At 47.1% G+C, this 22,523-nt stretch overlaps 1 protein-coding gene and 1 pseudogene across 1 annotated transcript in view; one reads left to right on the top strand and one right to left on the bottom strand.

Annotated features, from left to right (window-relative positions):
- Positions 1 to 890: 890 nt before the first annotated feature.
- On the bottom strand, positions 891 to 8,010 carry LOC102770403 (annotated as a pseudogene).
- An 11-nt stretch (positions 8,011 to 8,021) lies between these two features.
- PANX1 (pannexin 1) overlaps positions 8,022 to 22,523 on the top strand; it is a 24,050-nt gene continuing 9,548 nt past the window's right edge. Inside the window, exons 1-2 of the mRNA XM_015565989.1 lie at positions 8,022 to 8,098; positions 11,209 to 11,455. Coding sequence (XP_015421475.1) covers positions 8,022 to 8,098; positions 11,209 to 11,455 — 324 coding nt within the window. The remainder of the gene's footprint in view (positions 8,099 to 11,208; positions 11,456 to 22,523) is intronic.

Below are 22,523 nucleotides of genomic sequence, written 5' to 3'. Positions count from 1 at the left end.
TGGCCCGCCCTTGGCAGAAAAGAAGTTCCCCACCCCTGCCGTAGGGGACTGCCAGGATAATGTGAGTGTTACAGATGCTCATAAGCCTTTTTCCCCCAGCGTGTGAATGGTTTGTGCCACCAAGTAAGAGGATCTGGAGGAAGCAAGCTGCAGAGGAGTGTGGCAGGCACACAGTGCCCGCTCACCCCAGGCTCTTCCTCTTGGCTCTGTTTGTTCACGTGCCCTTTTTCGGAAGTGCTCTCTAGTCTTTGTGCATTTTTTATTTTATTTTATTTTAATTTTTTTGTGCCTTACACAGCAGCTCCAGCCCCTTCCTTATCACACCCCTTTATCCCACTAGGATGTTTCCATCAGGATTGTTGCTGTTTGGTTAGTGTTCTAGGCTCAAAGTCTGCAGAAGGGGGAGGGGACACCTATAATAATGTCCACATTAAAATTTTGTAATTAATAAAAATCTGCAGAGATTTTGCATGATATGCCCTAATCCTATAATATCCATAAATTTTGTTAATTTTAGTGCTTCTCCAGAACACTACATTAAAAACAAACAAACACCCACATAAATAGTATTACAGTAGAGTTATTTGTGTTGATTTCCCTTCTACCTTCCATCTGACCTTTTGCATTCATTTTCATTTCATGGAACCAGAGTCTTTGGCCTGGACCAGGGTAGGAAGGACCTAGAGGTGATAGAAGAAACTTCAGACAGATGTGTGCTGTGACTGTTTCTTCACATGATCCCTCACCTGGACAATTACAATAGGTTCCTAACTGGTCTCTGCTTCTATTCTTAACCCAAAGGGCCAGTTATTGACATAACATCCAGTGTGAACCTTTTTTTTATTTTTTTAACAGGCTAAATCCACTTCATTTATTTGTCTTGCATAAAATTATGTGGCGGCCACAGCCAGAGCCTGGGTCCACTGTACAGAACCTCTGGTGGGGTCTTTACGAGATGGTCAGTGAATGCCTGAGAGGGAGACTTGGTGAACATGGTCTCTTTCCAGAGGTCACAGGTGAGATGGCTGTAAGCCTTGGAGGCATCAAAGGTGGCCTTGGCGAAGTTGCCCCGGGTGGCAGTGCTGCCCCTGGCCGAGGTGTAGCAGTCATGGATACCCGCCATCAGCAGCAGCACCTTGGGCACAGGGGCTGAGACGATGCCAGTCCTCTGTGGTGGGGATGAGGTGCACCAGCACAGAGCCAGAGCTGCTGGTCACCTTGCAAGGGCTAGTGTGGGGCTTGTTGATCTTGTTCCCCCAGTAGCCTCGCTGCACAGGACAGTAGAGAGCTTGGCCAGGATGGTGGCCCCACAGATGGCAGTGGCTGCTCCCTTTGAGCACTTAACACTTAGACAACATGTCCATTATAGTTCCTGATGGCGACAGATGCCTTGAACTGGGTCCTCTCGCCACCATATGTCTGTTTTGCACCAGCATAATCTTCAAAATCAGCAAAATCTTCAAAATCTTTCCAAAACCCCCAGGAAAAAGGTCAGTGACCTCAGATTCCTTGATGGGCAGGGAGAAGGGGTAGATCTCCCTAGGGACTCGATCTTTATGCCTTCACCAGGCGGCCTAGCTTGGTGACAGAGGTCCACTCCTTGTGCTCATCCTTGTTTCTGTGAGCTCTACGGACTTGGCCCTGGCCCTGGCCCCGACCAGCCTCGACTTCAGCCCCGTGTGACTGCTAGATCCTCCATGGAAGCTGCTGCGGCCTCCCATTCCGGGACCAGGGGCCAGGCGCCCTTCCACAGCACTGTGCTATCGTTTGCTCAGAGAAGACACCAGTGTAAACCTTTTAAAGTGAAAATCAGATGTCTTTGCTTTTAAAATTATTTTGTGTGGATTTTAGGATTGAGCAAACGAGTAACTATGATACAATTGGGAGCTGGAGTTCTCACTGTAAAAGAAGGACGATACAATCATGAAATAGGAATAGCAAGGAAGAACCCAGTGGTGTTGGATTGGAATAAAAATTTCAGTATAAACACACATACACACACACACACACACACACACACACACTGATTTCCTAGCTGTGTCTTCTGAAAGGGCCTGGGAGCAGTAGTCATGAGTGCATCTAGCATCTTGGTGTTAAACTTTTATTACCCACTAAAAGGAACTGAGGGCTCCTTGGAGAAATGGCAAATGGCAGGGCTGGGGCAGGGAGACGAAAAGAGAAGCCCAGAACATCTTGTGCCAAGAAGTGTGGATGAGAGGGGCCTATTGGAAGGACACAGGATGTACTTTGACACAGCATGAGCACCCAGATGCACAACAGAAATGGATTATAACATATTGAAGAACAAGAGACTGAGAGTCCATATTGATACTAAGAAACAATTGCAGGGGAGGGGAAATTCCTCCTTATAGTAAAACTAGAGGCCCGGTGCATGCACAGGTAGGGTCCCTAGGCCTGGCAGGTGATCAGGGCCGATCTATGGGGTGATCAGGGGGCCCCGCTATCACCCGCCTTGGTCAGCCTGGCACAGCCTGCTCGCTGCAGCCCTCCCCCGCCACTGCCGCTGGTCGCCTCCCCCTGTGGGGCAATTGGGGGAGCCCCCCGGTGGCACCTGCCTTGGCTGGCCTGGGGCCTGCGGGTTGCGGGCAGCTCTTGCATTGAGTGTCTGCCCCCTGGTGGTCAGTGTGGGTCATAGTGACCGGTCATTCCGCTGTTCATCTGATTTGCATATTAGGCTTTTATTATATAGGATGCCAACTAATAAATGTAGAGGGAAGGATAAAGTTGGAAAATCTTCATTTTGCAACCATAGTTGAAAAATAGTGGCTTCAAAAGATAGTGGGGGAAATCTGAATATAGATTACAATATTGTATCAGATTTTTCTAATTTTGTGATTGCATTGGGTTACTGAAGAGAATGTGTTCTTAGAAATAAATACTCTGAGAGTAAAGGGTTATGATCTTTGCGACTTACTCTCAAGTGGTTCAGAAAAAGAAAAGAATGCGTATATTACCTGTGCCTATGCATAGAGAGAGGACATGTGGCAGAATGTTGGTAGTGGTTGAATCTAAATTCCAGAGTCTATGGCATTTCATTGAAATAGGCTTTTTTAAAGATACTGTGTTTTATGCAGGTTTACAACTTTTATTTATTTTTTCTTTGTTTTATTGAGATATAATTGACATATAACATTGTGTAAGTTTAAGGTGTACAGCGTCATGATTTGACATATGTATTAATTGCGAAATGATTGCCACTATAACGTTAGCCAACACCCCTCACCTCTTATGGTTATAATTTGTGTGTGTGAAGAGAACTTTTAAGATCTACTTTCAAAGCAGGTTTCAAATATACAACCTATTGTTGTTAACTTATAGTCACCATGTTTTATCTTACATCCCATGACTTACTTTTCTTAGAACTGAGAATTTGTGACTTTTGACGACCTTTGCTCATTCCTTCACCCTCCAACCTCCCATCTCTGGCAGCCACCAATCTGTTCCCTGTTTCTAAGAGTTCTGTTTTATTAGCTAAAACATATAAGTGAGACATGCACTGTTTTCCTCTGTCTGTCTTATTTGTTACCATAATGCCCTCCTCGTCCATCTGTGTTTACGCAAATGGCAGATTTCCTCTTTTTTATGGGTGCATAGCATTGTAATATTCTTGTAACATTTTTGTAGGTCTGAAAAAAAATCAAAATAACATGTTTTATAAAGAGATGAGGTAACTACAGCAAAATGTCCATATTGTTTTAAACTCCTAGGTATCTGTTACATTATTTTCTGTATGTTTGAGTTAATCTGAGGACAAAATTTTTTTTAAAATAAAATTATATTTGGATACACCGAGTAATATTTTGCATGTTTAGTAGAACATTGAGGTTTTATGTCTTTCTTCCTCTGGTACCCAAGTTATGAAAATTTTATTCACTGGGCAACTGTTACGTTTTACACTGGGTTTATACAAGTTCTTTTGCGTGGTTTTGACTCCTGGGCGAGCTAAGGGACTGGGCTCTCCACCAGAGGAAAGAAACCCTTCAAACTGCTCCTGAGTTCTCTCATCTCTCCTTCTGGGTATAATCCAGCTTCGTGATTTTCCGGGGTCCAGCCCAGGGGGTCCAGGGGGTCCCAAAGGTGTGGACGAGTCCGCGAAGAATGTTTTACACAGAGACAGCGTTCAGACCTCTCTAGCTTTCCTTAGTCTCCGTGCATCTTCCTGTGCCTGGCTGAGGCCACAGAGAGAGGTCCCAAGACTAGCTGAGCCTTTATTTTATAGTGAGAGGTAAACAAGGTAGTGGTTACCAAAGTTACACTGTTCTTGTGAGTTTCACTTGTTTTTGTTCTTGTGAGTTTCACTTGTTTACACCATGGTTATACTTCCTGCACTTTCTCAGCCTATTAGCTTCCCAGATAAGATCTAGGGAGCCTCCTAAGGTCAAGCCTAATTATGCTAAGAGGACTGTGCCCTCTAAGCTGGGAATTGTTTGTGCCTTTACCAACAGGTCAGCCCGAGGCTTAACCCTATATCGGCTCCCCACAGTGATTCCTTGGGGCTGTCGTCTCATTCCAACTTCCTTTTTGCTTTCCCCTCTTACACTTAGCAAGCTATCTAATATTAGATTGTTTATGCCATCATTTTTTTTAAAATGCAACTTCTTTTTATATTTTATTGATTTCAGAGAGGAAGGGAAAGGGAAGGATAGAAATATCAACGATGCGAAAGAACCATTGATCGGCTGCCTCCTACACGCCCCCTACTGCGGGTTGAGCCCATAACCCAGCCATATGCCCTTGACCAGAATCGAACCTGGGACCTTTCAGTCCACAGGCCAATGCTCTGTCCACTGAGCCAAACCAGCTAGGGCATCATCATTCTTGATTTAATTAAAGGAGCCTTGAAGGTTCCATCTGAGGCTCACCAGCTTGGTTGCATGTTCCCTGTGGTCACACATCCTGGACCATGTGGTCGGTCAGTACAGGCTTATATTCCCTCCTCATGCATGAGAGCAGTGTGCACTGAGGGGGCCTTTATCTAGCGCAGTGGTTCTCAACCTTCTGGCCCTTTAAATACAGTTCCTCATGTTGTGACCCAACCATAAAGTTATTTTCGTTGCTACTTCATAGCTGTAATGTTGCTACTGTTATGAATCGTAATGTAAATACCTGATATGCAGGATGGTCTTAGGCGACCCCTGTGAAAGGGTGCCTCGACCGCCAAAGGGGTTGCGACCCACAGGTTTAGATAGTGTGTTAGACCCAGAAGGGAAAACAGTTCTGAAGTCCTGAGCAGTTGTGTATTGCTCTGTACAATGTGGGTGGGTAGAGGAGTGTCTGGGGACTTCTTGGAACCTGTTTAGAAGTTCACATTTGATGATGTCCATCTTCGCAAAGGAGCAGATGTTCGCCCTGGTTGGCTTCTCTTTAAAAGTCAGGCTTAGCTGTGGACACGAGAGCTCTGGTGAGTCATTTTGGTTTAAAGGAAAAGAAGACTATCATTTCAATTAGTTTTTGTTTTGTTTGGGCTACAGAGAGTACTTATCTTTTTGTGCCGGTTTAAAACTCATGTGTGCCTTGGGGTCAGTTCCTGCAAAAACGAAGGCAGTAATGGACAGTTTGGGACTTCCGGGATATATTTAGTTGCTTAGGTTTAAAGGCTGGTCTGGGTGGAAGTCTGATGGGGTGGTGAAAGGGGAGAAATTTGGCTCTTTTTTTTCTTTTTAATGTAAAGATCTAATTGGCTTTATTGAACGATTCATGAATCAGACAGCACCCCACCTAGTAAATGGAAAGGTATTCCTTGGCTCCTTCTTAAGAAAGAGAAGATGTTCTGAGATTCTTAGAATATTGCTGCAGTTTATGAGAGCTGGGAGCTTGGAGTATTCGGCAAGGTAGGGTCCTTTGGGGCAGACCCTGTGGGTCATCGGTTTTATCATGTTGGGGTCAAAGGTACTTTAAACAGACCCAGGCCTGTTTTGTCCTGTGAGTGCACTGTTCTGTGTTTAAGATCTGACCACCACCCATCTCTTTCTCTCTTCTGCACATTCATGGTCCTCTTTATGTGATTATTCTCATTGAACTTGAGAGTTTATAATCGTTTTCTCTTTTTTGGGGCAACCTTAAAATGAGCCAGAATTTTTAAGTTCGGTGCTTTCTAGGTTGTAGTATGATTTAAATAATAAATAAAATAAATGCATAAATAAATAAATACATACATAAATGTGTGTGTGAATATAAATAATAAATAAAATAAATGCACAAATAAACAAATAAATACATAAATGTGTATGTGAATATAATTTATATTACTTTGAATTTAAACCGAGTTTTTGTTTTGCAAAATAAAAATATTTTGTAAATTTTAAGAAGTTATGTAGATAGTAATGATTATAATTGATATCATCATTATTTTACTCTAGTTTTACTTTTTACCTCAAAACAGCAACCCCAGGATCTACTTCCCCTTAAAGAAACTCTCCTGTCTCCTCCTTTCTCTTTCCACCATCTATGACTCAACCTTTGTCAACAACCTGTGCTCCTATGTCTCCTCTTTCTTGTGTCTGAAGGTGAAGACAGACTCCCAGGATGATAACCAGCTCTACAACCTACTAGCCATGTGATCTCAGTGCCTCACTTTTCCCATCTTTAAAATGCGGCTAAAAGTACACACAAGGGAATAGTTCTCTGTGCTTGCCTTCTACTGCCTCTTGACGCTTTCCTATGTATCAGTTATTTCAGCTTCAAATCTCTTCTATTTGAAAGGTCCTCTAAAGTTCTCCCAGCCAGCTACCTAGATCCTTCTATTCGTGTTTTTATTTTTGTTAAACTTGTGGTTTTGGTGAGTTTTCTTAACTCCTCAAGAGGCCTGAGCCCTGTGCCACCTCCCAGTTGTAGGTAGCATATAAATGCAGAGGCAAATACCGGGAGCATTCTCACACAGCACCTGGGAGTGGGTGTTTGTCAGGGGACACAGGGGCTTGCTCAGAACTTACAGCCCCTCAGATGGGGGTTAGTGATGCATAAGAGTGAAATGAAAGCCTGTTCAAGGGGGCGGGGCCATAGGTAACTAGGCCAAAGTCACTCTTTTCAAGGTTGGACTGGGAACTGACCAACCATGGCCTAGTAACATTTTGCCTAATAACCTTCCCGTTTCCCCCTGGACTATTCATCCTAAAGCTCAGTTCTAATCCTGACAAACAGGTATTGGAGAGAGGGCCCCAAGTAGAGGGAATACTGTGAGGAAAGGCTCAGAGTTAGGAATGAATCAGGCCTGTGCAAGCTGCAGCAGGTGTGGCCTTGCACAAGCTGTGTGGGTGCCATTGAGAAATCACTGGTCAGGCTTGCCCTTTCTGGCTCTGGTCCTGTGCACCCTCGGGTTCTCCACCAGCTGCTACGGGTGTAAGCTGCCTGGGCTGCCACTCAGGGAGAAGGTGTGACTCTAGTGTGGGCGCCCTGGGCTCCAAGCCGAGTCCAAGAAGGAGGGGCAGGGAGGATGTCTGAGGTTGGGTTACTTACTTAGCAGATGTTGTCGCTGCTTCCACAGTGCCCATGAACACATGTTTCCTCCTTGTGGTCTTTCATAATATCTGGCCAGACACATGAGGGTAAAGCCCACAGCTCCCAGCCGGGGGAAAGTGGTGTTCTCTGTTCCCTGTGTAAACCTGAGACCCGCTTCATGCTTTCTCTGCAGTTGTGAGGGCAGTGTATGTCTCACTAAAGCTCCCCCTAGGAATCCGTGTTCATTCAGCCAACACACAGCAGGGTGGAGCAGAGTGTGGGACTCAGATTGCTGTAGGTCAGGGGGCTGTTTTCTTGGCTATCAAACAGGGGTACTTGAACATTGAGACAGTCTTTATATTAGTACTTTGAAATGTTTAAAATACCAGACAAGTGTTATTTTAGGATACGGGGGAGGGGGAGAGAGAGAGAGAGAGAGAGAGAGAGAGAGAGAGTGAGAGAGAGATTGAGATTGAGATTGAGATTGATTCTCTGTCAACCCTACCAGCCAAGAGTTGAGATCTTACTAGAGGAGATGAGACATACCTGCATGTTTGTACAGCATGGTTGAAGGTGATTATCTGCACGTCTCTGATGGCTTCAAAGGGCTCTGGGAACTCATTGGGGAAGAAGCTTCATGGTGAAGGTGACCATTTGAGGTGGGTTTTGAAAGATGAGCCATGGAGGTGGACGAGATGAGCCATGGAGGAGGACGAGATGAGCCATGGAGGAGGACGAGATGAGCCATGGAGGTGGACGTGGAGGGGCATTGACTTAACAAACAAGTATTGGAGAGAGGGCCCCAAGTAGAGGGAATACTGTGAGGAAAAGCTCAGAGTTAGGAATGAATCAGGCCTGTGCAAGCTGTAGCAATAATTGGGTTGGATTGGAGCATCAGTTTGGATTTATACGATGTGCAAAGGAGAACCCGTAAAAAAAACTTGAGCCAAGGGAATGTCAGGATTAGAACTGAGCTTTAGGATGAATAGTCCAGGGGAGAACGGGAAGGTTACTAGGCAAAATATAAAACACCTGTGCACCTTTCGATATTATTTTTGAAAAGTGGGATAAAGGATGTGGGAGTACATTTGGACATGGAGCGGGATGGTCCAGGACCCAAGCATCCTAGCCCCATGGCAACAGCTGAGCACCCCGACATGGGTGCCTATAAGCCAGGCTGAGCTGTCATGCCCTGGGTGATCTGGTTCCCCAGATTGGTCCTTGACCCTTCCCAGGAAGCTCTGCCTGTTCTTGTCACTTGGAGGAACTATTTGTTCAGACCATCCCAACTCCAGCTGGGCCTGGCTCCTAGGACCTCCTACAGCATGGCCTTATTGGAGGAGGGTTCTAAGAGAATGAGAGTTGGGCACAGTTTCAAATTCTGGTGCTACCATTTTCTAGCTTGGGTGGGGGATTACTGAACTACTTTGAGTTTTGGTTTCCTCCAGGATAAAATGAAAATAACATGGATCTCTTTATCCACCTCCCTCTCCCTCTTTCTCTCTTTTTCAGCTTGGTTGTGAGGTTCAAATGAGGTGATGATCTAAGAGCTGCTTGGTGTCCTATGAATATTGGTTGCCTGCTATCTTTTCCTCTGACCTTCTATTCCAGATGAAGGACATTGACTTGTGAGCTCAGCACATCCACATCCTCATCTCTGTCTCTTGTGACTCAGTTATATTTCCCATCTTGCTCTTTTGCAAAAGCTTTGAAACAAAAAGTTTAGTTATTTATGCTCCAGCAGTTTCTACCACTGCCTTGGTGTAGGCCCCTGAGGTCCCAAGACAGAACTTGAAGCACATTTTCCAACAGAAAGAATGTTACTGTATGTTGGCTACATGTACTAAGAGAACAATACCTAAGGAACCCATGGGCCAGACAGGTTCTCATGAAATCCTAACAGCGTTGTCCATTTTCATGAAAAAATATTTGAACAGTCGTTGCCAAGCAAGCGACTTGCCAGGACCCACCCATGTGTAAGCTGAGCCTGCCTGCCCCTCTGTGCCTCTGTCATCATACTGAGGATGTCTTGGTGGCCACACCGGAAGCTTTTTGACGAAGTCCTGCTGATGGGAGAGCAGTGTGACGTTAGCCCCATGGTCCTGCACTGTCCTGACTGCTCTGTTCTTATAAAATGTAAGAACTCAAGTTTAATGGGATGAGAGAGTTGGAAGGGACCTGAAATATCTTACCTACCCCCAACTCATACGTAAGCCATTCCTAGCAGGTATTACAGGCATGTTCTAGTGGCACCTGACTTTCCACAGTGATCTCCACGGGCTCTCCCTGAGAGTTCCTTTCTCGACGCCTGTGGACATAAAGGCACCGATGAAGAAGAAGAAGGGATGCTCAGGGCCGTGCCCATTGCCCCTTCCGCCACCACAGGAATGTACTCTCGGGACAACATCCCCATCACTGCCCTCTCCTGTCACAGCTATCAAGGCCACCCCCTCCCCAGGGAAAGGTGACCCTTCTAGGCTTTTTATGCCCTGGGGAGTAGGGGAATTCAGTTCAGTGTCTTCTCACCATCCCTGTCCCCTCTCTGTAGGGAGGGAAGAGAGAAAGGTGGGCATGCCCCCACCTTTAAAGCTGTAACAGAATACACTAGTTCCTTCGTGTAGAAGAGTATAATGCTTATTACGCAACCACTGGGAACCAGGCGCTACACTAAGAAGGTAGACATTAATGCCATCGCCCTTTTGGAGATCCTTGGCTTTGGGAGGTTAGGTGACCTGAGGTCACGCAGCTGTGAGTGGCAGAGTTAGGTTTCAGTACAGCTAACATCAGTGCTGCACCTAACACTTCCTCTCCCGCCGCACAGGATGTGGACAAGCGTGTGCCTGCTCATGGCCTCAGCAGCTGGTCTCTGTGCCTGTGACACACCCAGGCTCCTAGGTGTGCTGACGGGACAGAGAAGCACGGCTGGGCTAGGCGCTGCCAGGAGAGGCTCAGTGCCAGGTGCTGTGCCTGCTGTCAAGGAGTGGGGGCACAGCCTCAGCCCTGCACCCCAAAAGTCTTGGCCAATTTCCCACATGGCCTGTGTGAGTAAGAAGGGCACACAGGCCCTCGGGGAGCATGGAGAGTCTTCAGGAAGCAGGGAGTGGGAGCATTTGCAGAGTGATATAGTCCCAGTTTGCAGAGGAGAGGACTGAGTTCCGAGCTCCCAGAAGAGCAAGGTAACAGCAAGCAGGACCCAGCTCTCCTGACGCCCCATCCAGCATCCGTCTCCCTGCCTGGAGGCTTGCCTTCCCGAGCATCTGCCTTCCAAATGTGAACACTTGGGCTGCAGTTTCAGCCTTCGCCTTTTTTGTTAGAGGAGATGGAAAGCTGCTGATTTGTCATCAGGCAAAGTATTGCCAAATGTTCCATCAGCTTTCTCTTCCTCGGGCTAAAAGTTCTTTGTCTCTTTGTTCCAAGAGGCCTTCCTTTCTAGTCTACTTGTCTGCACTGACTCTCCTGCTCCCTGCCCCGCCCCCACCCTGTAGTCCCCCTCCTTTCTCTCATCCCTCACCCCAAAGGGAACCAACTCTGTGCAGGTTTCCTCCGTACATTTTTGGTTCTGGTTCTTTTCCTGCTCGCTTTTTCTTTTTATGGTGGTTTTACTTCTTTCAAGAGTTTTCCCCCACCTGAGCGCAAGCTGCTGTCATGACCAGTGTTGGCCCCCAAAACTCTCAAATACTCAGCTTTATCATGCACGTGGGCATTTGGTTCAGCTCTGCCCTTACACCTGTGTGGTGCTCCCCACCTTAGCTCTCACTGGAAAACCAGAGGCAGGAGGGAGAGGCGGGCGGGGTGGGAGGGGTCCAGACCCTGCGCTTCCATTCACCTGGAACATCTGTTTTTGTTTTGTTTCTTAGGTACACAGATAAGCTGTTTCTCCCCAAGTTCTTTCTCCTGGCGTCAGGCTGCCTTCGTGGATTCTTACTGTTGGGCTGCCGTTCAGCAGACGGACTCCTTGCAGGGCGGCGCTGGAAACCTCGCCCTGTGCCTGCACAAGGTAATGGGGACTTTTCCCCATGTCACCTGTTTGCTTTAGAGATGTGGGTACCCAGGCCCAGAGAGGCTGTGCCAGCCCTTGCCACGCAGATATATCCGGCCAACCAGGGCTTAACTCCGATTGTACAACTGTAGCACTTTAAAATCAGAAGGAGCCTCAGGGGAACTTGGTCCAGCACTTTCATTTAGCAGATGGGGAAACTGAGGCACTTTTTGCATTTGAGCTCCGTAACGGCAGGCACCTCATGTATCCTGGTCACCTTTCTATCCTTAAGGCCCGTCTGAGTGTCTGGCCCGTAGTGAGCTCTCAGTACGTTTTGAATGCCTGAATGAGCATCGTTAGATAGTAGCATAGCTTTGGGACCAACAGAGAGTTCATTTGCTTCCAGCTGGCATGTGACTGAGCACCGAGACGCCCAGGGATGACTCCCTCTGGGGGTCTGGGCTGCAGCACAGCTTTTGGAATAGATTCCTTTGCTTTCTGATGGACACAGACACCGCAAGGAAGGGGAGACACTACACAGGAGACGCGTGTGTCCTATAGGGAAGAGGTATAGGAGCTCTGTGGTCGGGGGAGTGGTGGGGCGGGGGGGGGGACACAGAGGCTGGGCATGGCAGACCCCGGGCCAGCATTGGCACGTTTGTGCAGGACGTTCTCTGCAGAGTGACGAGGCCCCAGGAGGTCTTCTCTTCTCTGCGTTTATGAAAGTAGGGCTTTGTTTCGACATGTCATTATCTTCCACCACTGGTTCTTTTGTCCAGGGTGAACACAAATAGAACGTGTGTGTACCTTCCGCTATTCCTCCACTGGGGAAAGTGTGGTATTTTAGCTTCTGAAAAGGCAAAGGATGAAGTTTGTTTGACTCTCTCCCGCCTTGGCCTGTTGCCAAACACAGTCAGCGTCCTTCTTTTTTAAAAAGAATAATTTAAGTCCTTGGCTAAGACTCAGGCCTGTTCCCCTCATGTTTGTTTATTGTGTGCCATTCGGCATAGTGATGCCCTACAGTGACTCACTTCTTTAGGCTTGGGCTGTTCTCTCTGACTTTCAGCCTTAGCGTTAGTTGGGTTCTCATCCATTTTGCATGACTTTATAGCCAGGGCAAGAAATAATAAGGCTCTTCAGTATGAAAGGGCACAGTTCCAGAAATTGAACAGTTTGCTTGCAAATCTAAATCCATGCTGTTGTGGGTTTTTTTTATTTTATTTTATTTTATTGTTTAAAGTATTACAAATAGTAGTACATATGTTTCCCCATTGACCTTCCCCCAGCCTCCCCTATCTCCCCCCACCCCCAGCCTTCCCGCTGTAGTTTGACAGTCTGTTTGATGTTTCTTTGGCTCTGTATCTATTTTTGTTCACCAGTTTATAATGTTCTTTACTAGTATATCCCACAAATGAAATCATGTGGTATTTTCCTTTCACCGACTGGCTTATTTCACTTAGCATAATGCTCTCCAGTTCCATCCATCATGCTGTTGTCGTTTTAAATCCATTTGTTATAATGTTCTTATGAGAATAGAAAGTTGTAATCAGGGCTGGGCAATGATGGGATTGTCCTTATGTCAGAAAGGTTAGAGGTTGCAAAACTTTCAGAGCAGGAAGAAAGCCGGAGATTTTGATCCAACTGCATTTTACACAGAAGGATAGGGGGTCCCTGGACAGGTCAAGCCTAGGAGTCACAGGACGAGTTGCTGGCTGAGATTAGAACCAGGTCTCTGGGCTCCCATTGCTCCTGCAGGGTGGGAGGGGAGATCTGACAGAGCAGCGTGGTGGGCAGGCCTTAGGTTGTGAGTATTAGTGAGGATTAAGGAGCTCTCTTCTGGCGGTGGCAGTCTGGATTGTGTGGATGGAAGTTTGGCTTGGGATCTGAGCAGAGCTCTTGCCAGGTTCATAGAGCTGGAGACAAAAATTGGAGTTGGGACCTGCCTTAGTTGGAAGGACACCGTTCAACATCCAAGGCTTGAAAGGCCATTGCTGAAGAGAAGTGGTAATCCAGAATTAAACCAGCCCTCAGAGAGACCAGAGCCCTGGTGTGAATCATTTCAGTACCAATGGAATGAGTGAGATATGGGATTACCCGCGTCTCTCCAGCCTGCCTGCCAACCAGAAGCCAAAACAAACCAGTCTCTCTGGAGGAGGGGTCCCTTCATCCAGAGCCTCAGATTCTTGCACCAGTTTTCACATGTAATGTTCAGCACTCAATTACAAATAAGCAGGGCCCTGGCCGGTGTGGCTCAGTGGATAGAGCATCGGCCTGCGGACTGAAGGGTCCCAGGTTCGATTCTGGTCAAGGGCATGTACCTTGGTTCCAGGCACATCCCCAGTGGGAGGCAGCTGATCAATGTTTCTCATCGATGTTTCTAACTCTCTATCCCTCTCCCTTCCTCTCTGTAAAAAATTAATAAAATATATATTTTTTTAAAAAGCAGGGTGTAAGAAAGTCAAGAGAAAAACCAGAACTAGAAACAGACCCACAGGAGTTCCAGATAATAGTAGTTATGAGACACACACTTGAAAATAGTCATTAATACAATGTTCCAAGAATCAAGATAATATGGAGAATTTCCCAGGGAAATGGAAGTTCTCAAACTGAAAACAGTAAGTGGCAGGGAGTTGGTTTTTTCTAACATTGGTTGAGGGCCTGCCATAGACATTCTAGTATATTTGCTATCAGAGAACCACACAGGCCGTGGTCCCTTCCTCTAGGAACTTACTGTTTAGTGAAGAAAACAAACATGTGAAGAAGATACTGAGAAGGAATAAACAGGAAGCTAGATGAAAAAAGGAGAGTGTGGTGGAATGCTGCTGAGAGAAGAGTGCAATAAAGGTGGAACAGAACTTACTGGGTTTGGTGAAATTATTAGTCATCCTGACAGGAGTGATTTTAATGGAGAAGTGGGCACCGGATGACAGTGGGTGAGTGGGAGGCGAGGAAATAAAGATGACAGTAATAGACAATTTCTTCAGATGTTTTTTCATTTTTAGAAAAATCTCTGTCCTAGAAAGGAAAGCAACAAACTCGATGGTAAATAGAGGGTTTGGGGTCTAGGAAGTTTTGTTTTGTTTTAGTGTGAGGGAGTTTTGAACATATTGAAATGATGATAGAAATAAGAAGGTAGAGAAAGAAAAGATGACAGGCACTGCCTGGGAAAGGAGCATGGCACCTTCTGGGAGAGGGGAAGGCATTGGTTTATTCTATTGGGGAGCAAGGGGCCTTGATCAACTTTGGAGGGTCAGGCCAGGTTATAGAGAATCTTTGAAAACTACCTAGGTGTACAGACTACACCAGTGATGGCGAACCTATGACATGCATGTCAGAGGTAACACATGAACTCATTTTTTTGGTTGATTTTTCTTTGTTAAATGGCATTTAAATATATAAAATAAGTACCAAAAATATAAATCTTTTACTATGGTTGCAAATATAAAAAAATTTCTATATGTGACACAGCACCAGAGTTAAGTGAGGGTTTTTCAAAATGCTGGCACGCCGAGCTCAAAAGGTTCGCCATCACTGGTCTACACGGTGGGGGACATTGGGAGCCACTGCAGGTCTTGAGCAGGGTGAGCATGGTGTTTCCAGGAGTTAATCCTCAGTGAGGGTTTGCTGGAGAGAACAGAGACAGGAAGAGCGCCTCTTGGGAGGCACAGGGTTTTGATCAGAAAATGGAGAGGAAGGGACGTTATTATTTCTGAGAAGGCAAAGAACAAACACTCAAAGAGCAGCACTTGGTGTTTTATTGCCGGTTAGAGGATTACACTAAAGGATTGTCCAAGGTGATCAGATGCTTAGACTAGGGGTCAGCAAACTTTGCTCTGAAGGGTCAGAGGGCACATTTTTTCATCGTTGCCAGTTTCATCGTTTCACTGTTGCCGTTACTCGGCTCTGCCGAGGTGGATGACATGTGCACGATTGGTTGTGGCTGGATCTGGCTCGTGGGCAGCGGAGCTTGTCCGCTGGGCTCAGGCGAGTGATAGCGGCAGGAGACAGAGTGGGGGCATCACAGAAGGTGGAGCCAACAAGATGTCCTGATTGGCCTGGGAGGAAGAAGGAAAAATTAGAATCAAGGACATGACATGACCAAGGTTTTAGGTGCTGGGTAAAGGTGAGACCATTTGCTACACTGAAGAAGTCTGAGGAAGGAGAAGGATTAGGAGGAAAACCAAATAATTCTGCTTGAACACGTGAGATCAGAGATACTAGATGGCCTGGTAGGCAGTGGGCGATGGTTCTGGAGATCCGAGGGTGGGTGGAAGCATAAATATAGGGTGGGCAAAGGTAGTAGGATTACAGTTGTTTGTATGGAAAGTACTACAAAGATTAAAACATAATAATACAAGAATAAACTCTGTTTCATGTACTCACAACTGTGAGCCTACCTTTGCCCCACCCTGTGTAGCAGTTGTCAGAGGATAGAAGAGATTTAAGGCTGTGGGACTGGATGGGGTTGGCTGGGGAGTGAGTGTAACAGGGACGAGGTCCGAGGGGTGCTCTAGCTTTGGAGGTGGTGGAGTAGGAGGCGTTGGCAGGGGAGAGAGAGCTGGGGATCATGGGGAAAATAAGGGTGTGCTGTGCAAATGAAAGACTGAGTTCCTGTAAGGCCTTTGCCGGTGTAACAACCGGCTATAGGTATCTGTGGTCCCTACTTTCAGTTCTTTTGAGTAGATCCCTAGACGTGGGATTGCTGGCTTCTTTTTCAAGCTCAGAAAACTTTTCCCATTGGTTTTCTTTAGTCCTGTCCACAGTCAGTGACCTCGTGTCTGTGAGGATGACTGGGGTCACCTCATCCAAGCTCTCCCTTCACAGAGGGGCCGCTGAGGACCACGGCAGTTGATGCCTTGGCCAAGGTCCCATGGCCAGATAGTGGGAGAGCAAGGTCCCAGAGTCTCCTTCTGATTCATATGTTTCTCCCACATGTGTAGCTTCAGACGTCAGCCCCCATTTTCCTCTTTTATTTTTTTTTGCATGTTCTCTTCCCATTAACACTTCAGCACATTTCTTTCCACCAAACTGATCTTGCCCAGATCACCAACCACCTCCCTGTTGCTACATCAGTTCTCACTCAAAGGTTCATCCTACTTGGCTTCGCTCGGGCATCCAATTCTGTGGACCGTGCCCACCTGCAGATGCCCTCTTGACCCTTGGGGCAGAGTCTTCCTGGCAGACGCTTTCTCTTTTGCCCATCCCTGAGAAGTTGGGGTTCCTCTGGGCTCTGTCCTAGGCTTTTCTTTTCTCCTGCTTCGCCCTGTCCCTGGATCACATCAGCTCCCTTGTTTCAGTTTCCATAAGCCAACAACTCCATGTCTTTATCTCTGACCAGCCTGCTCTCCTCTGCTCCAGATCACACTCCCAGTGTGTCCTGAACTTGAACACTTGAAGGTCTGGCAGGTGCCTCCAACACTAGTTCAAGGCTGAACTCACCTTCCCTCCTGTCCCCCCTGGACCTGTAGTTCAATTAGGGTCACACCATCCACCCTGTGACCTCAGCCGGAAACCTGAGAGCCATTTTGACTCTTTTTCCTTCCCCCCACATCCTGTCAGTCCCCTAGTCCCATCAGTTCTGCTTTCTGTAGCTCTTAAATCCTTCATCCCTCTGTCCACCTCTCTAGGGTGGCCGGCCATCATCCCTTAGCTTGCTGCCTTCATTCCCGCTATTTCCACATAATCACGGGTGCTTTTTTTTGCCTGTCTGTCATTTCCCTAAAAACAACAACAATAACAGCCCTTCAAGTTCCTACGAAATGTCTCCATTGCTTTGAAAAAGCAAACCATTTTGTCTAACTGTTCGCCCTCCGTCTGGCCCCTGTGAACCACCCCAGCCTCACTTCCCAATGCAGCCTCACCACCCCGTGTGCTCCAGGGAACCTGACTTCCCTCAGGCCCCGGTTTCTGTTCAAACACACTCTGCTCGAAGACTCCTCCCCTGGCAATCCTTCCCCGCCCCCAGATCTGGCAAACTCCTAATGTATTGTTCTGGTCGCGGCTTCAATGTCATTTCCACCTAGAAGCTTCCTCTGAACCCCTACTGAGGGTTGTTGCCAATTCAAACTGCTTCCAGAGCCAGCAGGGTCAATGTGAAGCCTCCAGGAAACACCACATGCCCTGCCTAAGACACAGAGCCAAAGAATGGGGTGCCGGCTAAGCTACACACCAGCTGTACCCCGTTGTGGTTTGTGTTGCCTGATTGTACATTCCCTGGGATCGCCGTGGGATATGTCACTTGCTAGCCTTAGTTCTACTTAAGTGGTTGTTTATTTCTAGGACTCAGTTCCATACAAGCAGGTACCATGCTTGGGTCTTATTCATCGGTGTACAGCTAGGGCAGTGTGGTGGGTGTGCAGAACACATCCGTGGAGGGAAGGACACACGGAGGAAGGAGAGGAAAGGGGAGCTCGTACATCCTGTTCAGAAGCAGGTGTAGCTCTCTAGGAGCATCTGGCTCTGGGTGAAAGGCACAGTTCACCTCTGATGCCAGGATTAAAACCAGGAGACCCAACCTCTACCCAAAGAAGTTACTTCATGTAATATTTCAATGTGCTTATCATCAGCATAGAGTTTATGGCAGTGGTATAATTAATACTGTAATTTCTCCCCCACCTACTTCTTTCATGTCTCCTTTCCTTTTCCTTCTCCCTTTCTCTCCCATCTATTGCTGGTGGCCTCTGGTACCCCCTGAGGGAAGTCTTTTGTGCAAATGTGGGTGCACTCAAGGGCACCAGCAGGTGGCGCCTTAGGACTTTTTGATAACTGGCTTTTTTGGAGTGTTCAGTTCTTTGTCAAGTTCATAACGTAGGCAACTGTTAGGCAAGATTTCTTTCCGGAACAGGAAAGCAGGGTTGTTGTTTTTTAAACTGAAAAGCAGAAGGGAAAAATAACAAGAACAAGAAAGTTAAATTAACAGATTTGTCAAATCATTGTTTCGTTCTCTTAAGTGGCTTTACAGAAACTTAGAGGGGTCCTCTGAGGCTGCCAGACCAGAGGTTTCAAACCTTAACCTTATCTGTGTGGAAATGTAGGCTCCTGAGCCCCATCCAGACCACTGGATTGGAACTTAGTTGGGGCGGGGGGGGAGGGTGGGGGATGAGAGGGGTATCAAGGCCAAGAGTATGGTTTTTACCTATTTTGGGGAGATTTCTGATGCTGTTGGCCTAGCTTGGATTCCAATGTAGATACCACTCATCTACACCCATGTTTCCCAAACTCTGTGTGCATGTGAATCACCTCTCTGTGCATAGGCCTACAAATGGAGGTCTTTGTTGAAATATAGACTCAGATTCAGTAGGTCTGATGGGGCCTGCATTCTGCATATCTGACAAGTTCCCAGGCAATATTGAAATTGCTGGTCCGGTGATCACTCTCGAGAAGCAAGGATGCAGTCAGAGCAGGACTTGGCAAATGATCACGTCCAAGCTCCAGCCACATGCAGCCCATCCCCTGTTTCTACACAGTTTTATGGGGACACAGTCGTGCTCATTCATTTGCTCATTGCCTGTGTCAACTTTCACACTGCGACTGAGTCGAATCGTTGCCACAGAGGCCATATGGCTCACAAACATTTACTGTCTGACCCTTTGCAGGAAAGAGTTTGTCCACCCTGATCTAGATCTTAAAGCCCTTCCAGGGGATCCATGGAAAGGGAACTCCCTGCCTTACAGGACAATTCATTTCATTTTCTTTTTTTAAACCACACATGAGGATATGTTTTCATTAACTTTAGAGAGAGAGGAAGGTAGAGAGAAAGAGACAGAAACATCCATGTGAGAAACATTGATCTGTTGCCTCCCGTAGGCACCTCAAACAAAGCCCGATCCCACAACCTAGGTATGTGTTCTGACCAGGAATCAAACCTGCAACCTTTTGGTATATGGGACAATACTCCAACCAGCTGAGCCACCCAGCCAGGGCCATTCCGTTTTCACACAGAGCTTAAGGAAGGTTTTTCCCTGCTTCCATTAACTGGGTTCTAATCCTATTGACAGGAGTCTTTTCCTTCTTCCACACACAAATGCTGTGCTTACCATCTCTCTTCCAGGTTTCTCCTCCCAGAATATCACCCAGCACAGAGCCTTGGGTGTCTCCCTTGATTGCAGAATGGAATGACCTACCCCCTTCTTCTCTGTCCTCTGTCAGCTGCCCATGGAATGCATTAGCCTTTTCAGGTAGCCCCTTATCCTTAACATCCATATTTGTGATTTTTTTAAAGTGGGGTACTGTCTGAACATCATAGAACCAAGAACAAACATCTTTTGCACATCTATTTATTTCACCTCCTCAGTACAATTTGTTCTTAGTTTATCTGCTTCCTGCTTTCTGACAATTCCTTCACATCTCTTCAGTTCTCTTGTTTCTCGACGCTTAAATGGCAGGCCCTCGCATCTCTCCCTGGTCCTCTTATCCCCTCCTCCTACACATTCTCCTTGGATGATCTCAGCCAGGCTCCTGACTTCAACCATTTACATGCTACAAAGTCCCGAGTCAGAAGACCAGCCAGACCCTCTCCCTTTATTTTCAGTTATCTACGACCTGTGTCAACCAGGATGTTCCTGACTACACGTATCTCATGTTCAAAACTTCTCGTCCTAGGGGCTGCCTCCCATCTCACCCTTTTCTACTGTGAATCTGTTCCTTCAAACTCCATTTTAACTAATGGTACCACCACCACCACCATATCCTTGGATAAGCTAGAAACCCAGAATTAGCCTCACTTCTTCCCCTTTTCATCCCTCACCACCAAGTGGGCACTGAAATGCATGTTTCCCCCTGTCTGTAGCTCTCAGGCCCACCTTCCCTTCTCCCCACTGCCCTCGCCTCAGCCTCAGTTCAGTGCTTATCACTCTCAGTGCTTATCACTCTCCGCCTCCGCTGCAGGAACCTCCTGCCGTGTCTGGCTCTTCTCCAGTGCTCTCCCTTCTCCACTGCTGGAATAGTCTTTCTACAATCAATTTTTATCACGCCACCCACCAGTGACTTCCCATTGTGTGTATGATAGGAAGCCAAGGGCTTCATAATTCAGTCCCTGCTTACCCTTTTGTGAGTTCCCAAAGACCGCCGTAAAAGATTACCACAGACTTGGTAGTTTCAGAAATTTCCTCGCTTATAGCTCTGGAGGCCAGAAGTTAGAAATCAAGGTGTAATAAGACAAACAATGGGTCTGTGCTGCCTGTCACTGCTTGTGCCAATTAAGCAGAGACAGGGTTGAATCACATGGGAGTGTTTATTCCAATACTGCCGGCAACGCGGGAGAGCAGCAGGTCCTCCACAAAAATCTGCTCTGCACCCCACCATAAGCGGCTGCTTATATTGGTAGAAGTACAAAAGGAAGTAGGCAAAAGGGCAAATGGGCGGTTTACAGACATGCAAAGGGCTGGGGTCTTCACACGGCTTAGTGATCTAGGAAGGGCTGCATTCCAGGTGAGCTCCCAGGTCCGGAGTGCGGCTGCAGCCAGGTTAGAATGCGCCTTCTTTAATCAGAATAAAACAATCATGGTTAACAGAGCATGATTATTATTTCTTAACAATTCTAGCTGGTTCCCCAACATTCTACTTCTGCCGCTGTTGGTGTCAGTAGGGTTGGTTCCTTCCTGAGGGCTCAGAGGGAAAAATCTGTGTGCCTCTCTTCTAGTTTCTAGTGGTTGCCAGCAATCTGCTGTGGCTCAGAGTTGCACCATCACTCCAATCTCTGCCTCCTTCCTCACATAGCTTCTCCCAGTGTGTCTGTCTTCTTATGGCCTTCTTAGAGGGCCGCCAGCCACCGGGTTAGGGCCCACCCCAATTGATTATTATTTCTTAACAATTCTAGCTGGTTCCCTAACATTCTACTTCTGCCGCTGTCGGTGTCAGCAGGGTTGGTTCCTTCCTGAGGGCTCAGAGGGAAAAATCTGTGTGCCTCTCTTCTAGTTTCTAGTGGTTGCCAGCAATCTGCTGTGGCTCAGAGTTGCACCATCACTCCAATCTCTGCCTCCTTCCTCACATAGCTTCTCCCAGTGTGTCTGTCTTCTTATGGCCTTCTTAGAGGGCCGCCAGCCACCGGGTTAGGGCCCACCCCAATTAATTATGCCCTCAGCTTAACTAATTACAACTGCAAAGACTGTATTTCCAAACAGTGTCACATTCTGAGGTTCCAGGCAGACATGAGTTTTAGAGAATGCCATTCAACCTAGTGTACAGCTCTGACAGCTCCTCACTGTGGGCTCACTCATTAATTACATTTGGTGCCTGGGATGGGAGAGAATTCACCAAGCAGGCAAAAAGAAAGGATTCCAATAGAGGAAAGAGGATGTCTGAAGGGGCTCAGAGAAGGTGAAATTTGAGCAGAGTCTTAATATAGTAAGGCTTTATCTTTTGTGTGTGTGTGTGTGGGAGGGGGGGTGGTATTTGTTTGCTTTTGCCTCACTGTACTTTAAAACAGCGGTCACCAACCGGTGGTTTAGTACTTAGTACCTATATATCTTGTGGCCATCGCTTTTATGTTTTGACTACAGGCCTGGAGCACGAAATTCGTGCACTTGGTGCGGGGGGCGGGGGGGGGAGACCACTGGTGGTTCGTGAGGTCTGAAAGGTTGTCAACCGCTGCTTTAAAGCATAGCTCAGATGTTACCTCCTTTACAGAGCCTTCCTTGACCTCCCTAAGAACATTTCTATTCCCTTAGTACTTAGTACCTATATATCTTGTGGCCATCACTTTTATGTTTTGACTACAGACCTGGAGCACGAAATTCGTGCACTTGGCGGGGGGCGGGGGGGGTGTCACTCAGCCCAGCCTGCCCCCTCTCCAATCTGGCCCCTCCGGGGGGATCCGCCTTAAACCAGCAGTTGGACATCCCTCTCGAAATCTGAAACTGTTGGCTACTAATCGCTCACCTGCCTGCCTATCTAGTCACCCCTAACTGCCCCATCTGCCAGCCTTATCACCCCTCACTGGCTCTGCGTGCTGGCCTGATCACCCCTAACTGGCCCCAGCTGCCGGCCAGGTCACCCCAACTACCCCCTCCATGCCGGCCTGGTCACCCCTTACTGACCCCTCTGCTCTCCTGGTTGCTCCCAAATATACCCCTCTGCCTGTGCAAGT

Source organism: Myotis davidii, unplaced genomic scaffold (assembly GCF_000327345.1).
Source record: "Myotis davidii unplaced genomic scaffold, ASM32734v1 scaffold641, whole genome shotgun sequence".
Lineage (NCBI taxonomy): Eukaryota > Metazoa > Chordata > Mammalia > Chiroptera > Vespertilionidae > Myotis > Myotis davidii.
This window is presented reverse-complemented; position numbering and strand designations above follow the sequence as displayed.